At 33.9% G+C, this 11,092-nt stretch overlaps 1 protein-coding gene across 1 annotated transcript; it reads right to left on the bottom strand.

The window, feature by feature from the left end:
- Positions 1–1,016: 1,016 nt before the first annotated feature.
- Positions 1,017–1,976, bottom strand: LOC308497182 (olfactory receptor 4K2-like; the record flags this gene model as incomplete). Its single annotated transcript, XM_081047543.1, has 1 exon — positions 1,017–1,976. One exon carries the CDS (start codon positions 1,974–1,976, stop codon positions 1,017–1,019), a length of 960 nt encoding a protein of 319 aa, XP_080903669.1.
- Positions 1,977–11,092: the final 9,116 nt, after the last annotated feature.

The raw sequence follows: 11,092 nt of genomic DNA, 5'->3' as shown, positions 1-11,092 counted from the left end.
AAAGACTGTCGTGTAATAAAAAATGTATTTAACATAATCAGTAATAAACCAAATTAGGGAGAATTATGATATGTATTTCTTAAATTATTTTCATTTTTTCTTCCCACAGGTTCTACTATTTTGAAAATGAGACCCAAAAACTTATACTAAGACTAATAATATTTCAGAGTATTTTATTTGGAAATGAAAAACTTGTCATAAATTTAATAGTTAATAATTTTCCAAATATTTAGTTTTAGTATTAAAAGAATTTATCATATCTATAATATTCAGCCATGTTTTTAAAGTCAATCAGATTTGAGTAGTTTACTTTCTATGGTTTAAACTTTAAAATTTTTCATTTGATTAATTATTTGCTATATCAGTTATCAAGTGTGATAACAATCTGCACACCTATTAGGTAACTATTATTGTTAAATTTCAGATCATCTAAACTGTTCTTCATTAAAAGTTGACTCAGAACTCATTGGACCACTGAATCAAGATTGTTGAAAATATTTGTAAGAATTTCTTCACAGTATCAACTTATCCATAAAAATGTTCTACTGCTATGCACAAAAACCTGTTATGCCCAACACTCTTAATTAAAGTTCTAAAAGTATATACCATCAGAGTACCACAAAACTGTGCAGCTGAGTGGGAATGTTTTGGATCAGAAGACAAGTGAACAATATTTTATCTCAGGCTTCTGTAAGTAGTCTTAATCTATGTTTATAGGATTCCGGAGTCTATGAAACTCTGAGTTTATGTTTGCAATTTTGATGATACGTGCATTTTTCTGTGAAAATAAGCTATAGATTTCAAAAGATTTTCAAATGGATTCATAATCTCAAAAGGATTGCAAACACTGCACTAACTTTTCGGCAACATTTTTCATAGTTCCCAACCCTGGGTTGTTTTTTTTTCCCATGAATTTAGACTAAATGACTTGAAAGGCAGATTCTAAGTTTAATTTTCTATTGCTCTAAGAGCAGATATTCCTATCTGATACTAAATCTCCGATAGGAAATCTCTATTCATTGCACTGAATATCTTGGAGTAGTTTTCCCAAGATTTGGATATTGGTTACTTAGTTTCTTCATCACAGCTATCTTCATTTCTTGGTTTCTCAAAGTATAGATAATTGGATTCAGAAAGGGGGTGAAGATGGTATAGAAAACAGAAAGAACTTTGTCCACCAGGAAGTTTGTGAAAGGCCACACATAGATGAATATGCAGGGCCCAAAGAACATTAACACGACAATAAAATGTGCGGTGCAGGTAGAAAAAGCCTTAGATGATCCTGTGGAGGAGTGGTCCTTGATAGCAACAAGAACAATGATGTAGGAGGTGAGCAAAAGTAGAAAACTTATAAGAGCGATCACACCACTGGTTGAGATCATGAAGATTCCAAGAACATATATATCTATACAAGCCAGCTGGATGACCACAGGAAGGTCACAGAAGAAACTGTCTACAACATTGGGACCACAGAAGGGTAAATAGAGAGTAAAAGCTAACTGGCTTATTGTATGCAGAAAGCCCACTGTCCAAGAAGTTACCACAAGCCCAACACACACTCTTTGGCTCATAATTGTAGAATAATGGAGAGGTTTGCATATGGCAATGTACCTGTCAAAAGACATGGAGATCAGCAGTACAATCTCTGTCCCAGTGAAGAGGTGCAAAAAGAAGATCTGAGAAATGCAGCCCTCAAAGGAGATGGTCTTGCGCTGAGTAAAGAAGTCCATGATCATTTTCGGAGTGGCGAAGGAGGACAGGCACATGTCAATGAGAGACAGATTGCTGAGCAGGAAGTACATGGGGGAGTGAAGGTGTGGGGTGGATAGGACAGTGAGCAAAATCAGGCAGTTGCCAAACATGGTCATTAAATAGAAAATGGAAAACATCACAAAGAAGAAAATCTGGAGCTCAGGAGAATCAGTAAGTCCAAACAACACGAATTCAGACACTCTCGAATGGTTGAACCCCTCCATGGATCTGCAGACTTTGCTCTAATGACAAAATGGAACAAAATGACAGGGTTAGAAAGTGTGAGAATGCTAGAATTACATATGAAGGAGTTATGATATCAATTAATAATTTACTAGAACATTGATTACCACAAATCTAACTAATAACTATCTCATTAAAGTTTTTTCTTTTTGGAGCCACTTAACAATTGCTATCAAATAACATTTCAATTTGGACTTCTTGGTTTTGACCAGCATCAGTACATATTAAGTTATATTCATTTTATACCCAATAGTAATATTCCTGTTCTGAATACTAACTAAGGAGTTACATAATCCATATTTACAGAGGATGGTTATACTAAGGTAGTGTACTCTACTTAATAAATCAGATAAATAAAAATTTAAATAAGGATCGAAATATCAAAGGTTCCATTAAAACCAAAAAAATACAATTATGTTGAAATCACCATTGTTGAGGACTGGCTTTAACTAGCACTTTAACATAATGATATCAAAAGATCTATTTAGTATCCTATAAGGGTAATAAATGACTTTTCATTTAAGTAACTTCCCATTTTCTTAGCTACAGAAAAATCCAGTTCCATTCTCATTTTACTTGGACATTTTCCAATTGTTTTTTCAGTATTGATAAATACTATTTTTAATTATTGATATATAAATGATGAATTAATTTCTTAATTCCATGAAACTACTGATGACCAAAAGGTATACCTGGAACATATGAGTTATTCTTAACTTTGTAACTTTTTAATCTCATAGAAATATTTTGTAACAAGAGAGAAAAATACCTCCTTTATTTCTCCTCATGCTACTCAAACACAGTTATTATTATTTTTTACACTAGGGGAAAAAAATATAGATTCCAGGACTGGGCCAGGAAATATACAAGATGAGTGATGGGTATCTTGTAGTATCAGAATATAAGATGCTCAAAACAAAACAAAGCAAACAAACAAACCCACATTGATGGTGGTATGTCAAAGTGACACCAGAGCCAATTGGAAGAAGAAAAGAAAGATACTTTAAGGACTCAGACTCATTTTTCAATTTACACCATATTCCAAGTTCTACAAATATCTCCTATGATGTTTTTCATCTAAGTGACCTGCTGTTTTCCCACACGAAGAAGGAAAATCTGGCTCCATGCTCATTTACTTTAACATATTCAAATTTTTCTGTTAATGTTGATAAATATTTTTTAAAATTTGTCAGAGAACAATATTCCAGAAATCTTAAAACTGGACTGTGGCAAAGTGGTTAAGAGGGTTAAGGTGTTCTTGACCTGCTGTGTGACCTTGATGATACCTCAGTCGCCTCCCTAAGATTTGGCCTCTTTTCCAGTGAGAAGTAAATTAGATGGTCTATATAAAGCAGTAAGAATATTTCTTGGGTCACATTCAAGAACTCTCTAGGTTTCACATGCAAATTTAAGAATACTGTTCAAAAATAATCATTAAAAATAACAACAATAGTAATTGCAGTAAAATTATCTAACTTAGTTTGAGTTATTCAAGGACTTAGAAAATGATGTGTGCTTCCAAAATAATTTGTTTTTTGAAGTTAAATTACTTCTTTTCATATGAAAATTGAGCACTTTAATATACTAAATGCATTGAAAATTCTCACATATTTGAATATGTGTTCTATTTTCCTATCTTAATAATGTAACTATTAACGAGAACATGGAAACTATTATGCCTAATTTACAAGTATATATAATGACTATGTTATGTATAGATTGTAAATGAATAAATAGTTGTCAAGTTTTTTTTCTTGTGTCAACTCCAGAAGAGATTCTCTAATATCTATTTAATGGAACCATTTTTCTTTATGTCTTCAAATTACATATGTTTTTTCTTTACCACTCCTCTATTTTCTTTGCTTTATACAATTATTAAATGAAAAAAATTGCTACCTGAAGAACACAAACTACAACAGCTTTTCAAGATCCTTTATATTATATCCAGCTTTTAACCTACCAGTTATTCATCAGGAATCAAAAACACCATATTCTTAAAGATTCACATTTCTACTGAAATCACCATGGTCCTTAGTAAGCATCAGAAGTCTGGAGTATGGATATATGTTCTCTCTAGTCTTGGTATTGAAAGCAGTGACATTTAGGAGATCAAGGTTTAGACACTACAATCTGCTTGCAGTGGGAGTTATTAAAATGATGAGCTGACTTTTCCCAAAGTTGCAACAAGAACTGTAAGGTGTGTCTTTACTATTTAAAGTGAGGGTGCACATTCATGATGAAATAGTGTTCATTAGAGAAGGCACAACTGGAACTGACCTATAGGAAGGAGAGCTTTGAACAGTCATTTAAGGAGCAAAAAATCGCTCCCTTGAATATGGAAATATGTCACCTTTCTGCTCCAGTGTTCAATGTCCCAAAGTGGAAAAGTTACTCTTTTAGGATAAGGCACTTTGTCACCAGCAAACTCTTGCTTACTGAAAGAATCATGTAAAGAAAGAATCACGCATTAAAGTATTCTACAGGACATTAAAAATTTGTACAGGCTAAAATTGGTAGTTACAAAATAGTCATGGGGAAGTAAAGCATGGGGAATACAGTCAATTATATGGTAATAAGTATGTGTAGGGCCAGGTGGTTACTAGACTAATCAGGGGGATCACTTCTTAAATTATATAAATGTCTAACCACTGTGCTGTACACCTGAAATTGATATAAAATAATATTGAATGTCAACTGTAATTGAAAAATTATAAAGGGGGAGAAAGGTGAAGGAGAATAAGAGGTCCAAATTTCGAGGTATTAAACAAATGTGATATATAGACGATGTATTACAGGATTATACACTTGAAACCTGTAATTTTACTAACCACTTTCACCCTAATAAATTTTAATTAAAAACAAAATAGGTCATAGGGATATAATGTACAGCATGAAAAATATAGTCAATAATATTGTGGTAGCATAGTATGGTGTCAGACAGACACCATATTGCTGGACTTATGGTGATCACTTCTTTAGGTATATAAATGTTGAATAACTATGACCCTTTAATCTAATATAATATTGTATGTTAGCTGTATTTTTAATAAAAGTCTCCAAAAAGATTAAATTACAAAATTAGTACAAGCTAATAGGTGTAATGATAATTGCCACCACAGGTAGGTGAAATCTGGGGAAGGGGAAGTTGGAAAGTCCAAAAACGAAGTGAAGACAGTTTCTGTGCAAGTACCCCAGACTAATGGTGTAAGAATTAAATTATACAAATAAATGTAAACCATTAAGTATAATGCCTGGCACAGAGAAAATGCTGAATAAAATATAGTACAAGGAATATCAGAGGTGATTACAATTATTAACACTATTTTTGAAGTGTCTATGACACGTAATCCAGGAAGATACTAGATGTGGATTCTCAACCTGAAACCGTAATTGAGTTTTGTCATATTTACTTGAAGGTCAATCACTTATCTGTACAGGTTTGCTCTTCAAACACAACTTTCTTCTCAAATATTTCAGTGATTTGAACTATTTACAACTCCCATACTTATATTTCCATAAGACTAGCAATGGAGCCCAAGAAAATCTTCCCAAACTGACCACATTTCTTTACAGCTTTGAAATAAGAAAACATGAAGCTTTGTTTTTAAATTTTTTCTCTTTTTTTAAATTAAAGTTTATTGGGGTGACAATGGTTAGTAAATTTATATAGATTTCAAGAGTACAATTCTGTAATATATCATCTATACATCACATTGTGTATTCACCACCCGATTTTTTTTAATTCTCATCTGTTAAGGAAAAAGAAAGGAACTGGTTTAAAAGAAGAAGAAGGAAAAAAAAAACCCCAAGCCTCATTTAAGTGGTCAACCCTCACCCAGCAGAGCCACATACACTGTGGAGAGACCCACATACACTGTGGGCAGAGCCAAGTCTCACAACTAGTTAGCCTAGGCGTCAAGCCCACCTACTGACAAGCCAAAAGCAATTAAAGATCAACTTTAACAGGACAATATACACAACACAAAAGTAACCTTTGGAACACACTCACATGAGAAGAAGGAAGTGGTGCAAGTCAAATATAAAGGACACATACTACATAAGATAACCCAGCAAAAACCAAAAACCCTACGGGATCTACCTAATACATCGAAGCAAACACAGAGAGTCAGCCAGAATGGGGAAACAAAGAAACATGTCACAAATAAAAGAACAGAAGAAACCTTCAGATTTGGAACCAAATGAAATAGAGGTAACCAACCTATCAGAAACAGAGTTCAGAACAGTGATGATAAGAATGTTTAAGGAACTTAGTGATGACATAAAGAAGGATAGAGAAATCATAATGAACAACCAGTTAGAACTAAAGAATACGATAACTGAAATAAAGAACACACTTGAAGGAATTACCAGCAGGTTAGATGAAGCAGAGGATCGAACCAGCGACTTAGAAGACAAGTTAGCAGATATCACCTAAATGGAACAACAAAAAGAAAAAAGAATAAAAAACAATGAAGATGGTTTAAGAAACCTCTGGGGTAACATCAAGTGCAACAAAATGTGCATCATAGGAATATCAGAAGGTGAAGAGAGGGAGCAAGGAGTCGAGAACACTGATCACTGCCCTGTACACGTGAAGCTGAAGCTGAACAATAATGACTGTCAACTACAATTATATATAAATATAATTATATATATATACAATTATATATATGTGAATATATACATATATATATATATAATTATATATATATATATATTTACAAGAAGCAGAGTACAGGATTAGGAATAGAGATAGTGGAAATGTAATGGCTGTGTGCAATGTCAGAGGGATAGTGGATGGGGGAGGGGAGTTGAAACTGTGTGAGGGATATAAATGATAAATGTTTAACCATTACATTGTTTTGTGCACCTAAAACTAACAAAAAAGTTATAAAACAGCAACAACAATAAAGTAACCAATCAACACAATACAAAGATTTAGTAAATCCAAATATCTAAAGTACTTGCCCTGGTTTAAAACAAAAGGTAAGTGTATATCATTATTGCTAGAGTTACCATAAAAAAGGCAAGAGAATTAACAGAAAAATATCATAAATACAAGATAATTCAGAAAGAGAGAGCATGAAGGAGTTTGGGGGGGGGGCATTATGAAGCTGTTCAGTATCTCTGACACATGAATTGATACATGTGCTAAAATTCATAGAACCTGCATACCAAAAGCAACCAAAATCAATTTTTCTTTAAGATAATTTATGAAGTAGACTTTTAAAAAGCAAAACCAGATAATTCAGTACAGTGGCTAGTTACAAAATAAGCAAACAAAACCAATGGCTTTCTTTTTTTTTGCATTTAATTTATTTTATTTTTTTATTAGTTTCAGGTGTACAAGACAAGGTAATACTTAGACGTTCATCATTTATATCCCTCACACTGTGAACCCCCCTCCCCCCATCCACTATCCCTCCGACCTCACACTGAGCCATCGCATTATATATATAAAATTATAGTTGGCATTCATTATTGTTTAGCTTCTGGTGTACAGTGCCATGATCAGGCATCCACAGTATCCCTGAGGTCGTCTCCCAAATGGGACACGTGTCCATCGGATACCCTACAAATTCTTTACAACATTATTGATTACGTTCCCCAAATTAATTTTCAAAAACCCTGAGGCCATCTTGTGGTTACCAACTGTTTCCTAATCCCTTCACCTTCCCCCTTATTCCCACCCCCCCACCCATCTAACAACTCTCAGTTTTTCCTCTTTGTCCCCAAAACTGTTTCTGATTAGTTCATTCACTTATTCTTTTCTTTAGATTCCACATATAAGTGAGATCATATGGTACTTGTCTTTCTCTTTCTGACTTATTTCACTTAACATAATGTTCTCTAGATCAATCCATGTTGTTGCAAATGGTAAGATTTCTTTCTTCTTTATGGCTGCGTAATACTCCATTGTATAAATATACCACAGCTTCTTAATCCAGTCATCTACCGATGGGCATTTCGGTTGTTTCCATATCTTGGCTATTGTGTATAGTGCTGCAATAAACATAGGAGTGCATACAGATTTTTGAATTGGAGTTTTGGATTTCTCCAGATAGATGCCTAGGAGTGGAATTACTGGATCATAGGGTAGTTTCCAATGGCTTTCTTATAAATCAATTCATTGTTAAAGTATGCAGTAAAAACACAGCTTATTCAGATGAATAATAAGTTATAAAAATAGGAATAATTTAAGTAAAAATTGTGGTATATCCATGTGACAACAAACTATATTACTCTATAAAAGGAAAAAAAATGAATAAATTGAAATATGTACTATGATAATGAATAGAGAAATTCAATATTGTTCAACACATAAATTCCAATGAACTCTATGTAAGTTTATGACTTAACAAAATAATTTTCAAAATTTTTCTAGAAACCAATCAGGGAAGAGTAAACAAGAATTAGAAATAAACTATAGTTGACATTCATTATTATGCAGCTTCAGCTTCAGGTGTACAGCATAGTGGTCTTGCATCTACACTGTCCTGAAATTTAAAAAAAAAAAGAAAGAAATTAGGAATAATATTTTTACTATGCAGAAATATATAAAACCATAATATTTAAATAATATGAAAGAAACATGTGATATGACTGAAAAATTAATGTAAGGGAACTAAGAGTACTAAAAACATAAACTCCCAAAATATGAGAATTTACAATACAATATTATAATATTTACAGTATTATAACCTTAATTAGTAAAAGGGAATTTTCAGATAAAATTAAGGTTGCTAATCAACTAATCTTAGAATAGGGAGATAATCCAGGATTATCTTGGTAGGCTCAATATAATCACATGAGTCCTTAAAAGTGAAAGAAGGATTTTGTAGATATCAGCAAAGTAATTCCACAGTTTATATGGAAAGGCAAAAATCCTGCAGTAGTCAACACAGTACTGAAAAAGAGCAAAATGACAGGACTCACACTAACCAGTTTAAGACATACTATGAAGCTGATTAAATCAAGACAACATAGTATTAATGAAAAAACAGATACATGGATTGATGGAACATGATACAGAGCTTAAAAATAGACCCACACAAATATATAGTCGATGATCTTCAAAGGAGCAAGTGAAGAAAGGATAGTCTATGCAACAGATGGATCACAGATATAAATGTAAAATGCATAATTATGAAACTTCTAGAAAAAACATAGGAGGAAATTTAAGGGACTTTAGGTTTGGCAATGAGTTCTTAGGTGCCAAACTAAAGTTCTTAGAACCAAAAACATGATATATGAAAGAAAAAAAATGATAAGTATGATTTTGCTAAATTGAAAAACTACTGTTCTGTGAATAAGTTAATATAAAGACAAGACACAGACTAGGATTAAATATCTGCAAAACATTTATTCAAGAAAGAACTTCAACCCAAGATATACAGAGAAACTCTTAAAACTCAACAATAAGGAAACAAACACAATTTTAAAAGGGCAAAAAGAAATCATGTGATTTTACTGATATGTGGGATTACAAGTTTACTGTTTGGAAGAGCTGAAAAGGCTGCATGAAAAAGCTAGACGAAACATCCTGAGCTTTTCACCAACAATTCATGGCTCCTGCATCACGACAATGCACCAGCTCACACGGCACTGTCTGTGAGGGAGTTTTTAGCCAGCAAACAAATAACTGTATTGGAACACCATCCCTACTTGCCGATCTGGCCCCCAATGACTTCTTTCTTTACCCAAAGATAAAGGAAATATTGAAAGGAAGACATTTTGATGACATTCAGGACATCAAGGGTAATACTATGAGAGCTCTAATGGTCATTCCAGGAAGAGTTCCAAAATTGCTTTGAAGGGTGGACTAGGCACTGGTGTCAGTGCATAGCTTCCCAAGGGGAGTACTTCGAATGTGACCATAGTGAGAGTCAGCAATGAGGTATGTAGCACTTTTTCTAGGATGCGTTCGTGAAATTAATTGTCTGACCTCATATGGACCTTTATAGACAACAAGGAAAGCTTTAGCCCTTACTTTAAGTAAGATGGAAGTTACTGAGGGTTTTGAGAACAGGAGGGAAATGATGTGACTGTATTTTAACCAAATCATTCTGGAGGAGTATCTGAGAATAAACTAAAATAGGACAAGAACAGAATTGAGACCAGTAAAGAGGCCCCAACCATAATGTAGGCAAGAGGTGATGGTGGTTTGGGCCTAGGTGGTAGAATTTGAGGAAGAGATGATCTAATCTGTCAATTTTATGGTGACAGAGCTAATCCAGACTTGTTAACAGATTGGATGTAGGGTATAAGAGAAAATATTTCTTAAATGAATCCAAAATTTTGGACCGGAGACTGGAATTACAATTTACTAAGATTGGTTGTGGGGTGGTGAAGATCAGGAGTCAGTCGGGAAGATCACATAATGACATCAAAGTAGAGCAGTGGCAGTGGCATATGCTGCTGGGAATCAGAGCCTAGAGTTCATGAGAAAGATATGTACAGAGATTATCAACATATAGTTGGAATTTAAAGCCAAGAGAGCTGGGTAGCTAAAGAGAAACTCTCAAAGTGAAATAAGGGAACAGCTGATTTGGTGGAGGGAAGACTGAAAGTGGAGAGTCCTGGGAAGGCAGACCTGCTCAGAGATCAAATGCTGCTCAGAGATCAACACGATGACACCTGAATAAGAATCATTGATATTCGTTGGTGATCGTGAATGACAAGAACTGTTTCGTTGGCATGATTAAGTGAGTTGAAAAGGAAAGAAATTGGAAGCAGAGAGCATAAACATGCCAGCTACATAGTGTATAATTCCAACCATATGACATTCTGAAAAGGGCAAAACTATAGAGACAGTAAAAAGTTCGGTGGCTGTCAGGGGCTTGAGGGTAGATGAATAGGTGGAACACAGGGGATTTTAAGGGCAGTAAAACTACGGTGTATGATGTTGTAATGGTAAACGGATGAAATACCTTTGTCAAACTCCATAGAACTGTACACAAAATGTGAACTCTCATGTAAATTATGGACTGTATTTTAAAATAATCTATCAATGTTAGTTCATCATTGGAACAAATGTACCACACTAATGCAAGATACTAATAGGCAAAAGTGTGTATGTGTAGGGAGAGCTCTGTGT

The sequence above is a fragment of the Rhinolophus hipposideros genome (genome assembly GCF_964194185.1).
Source record: "Rhinolophus hipposideros genome assembly, chromosome: 5".
Lineage (NCBI taxonomy): Eukaryota > Metazoa > Chordata > Mammalia > Chiroptera > Rhinolophidae > Rhinolophus > Rhinolophus hipposideros.
This window is presented reverse-complemented; position numbering and strand designations above follow the sequence as displayed.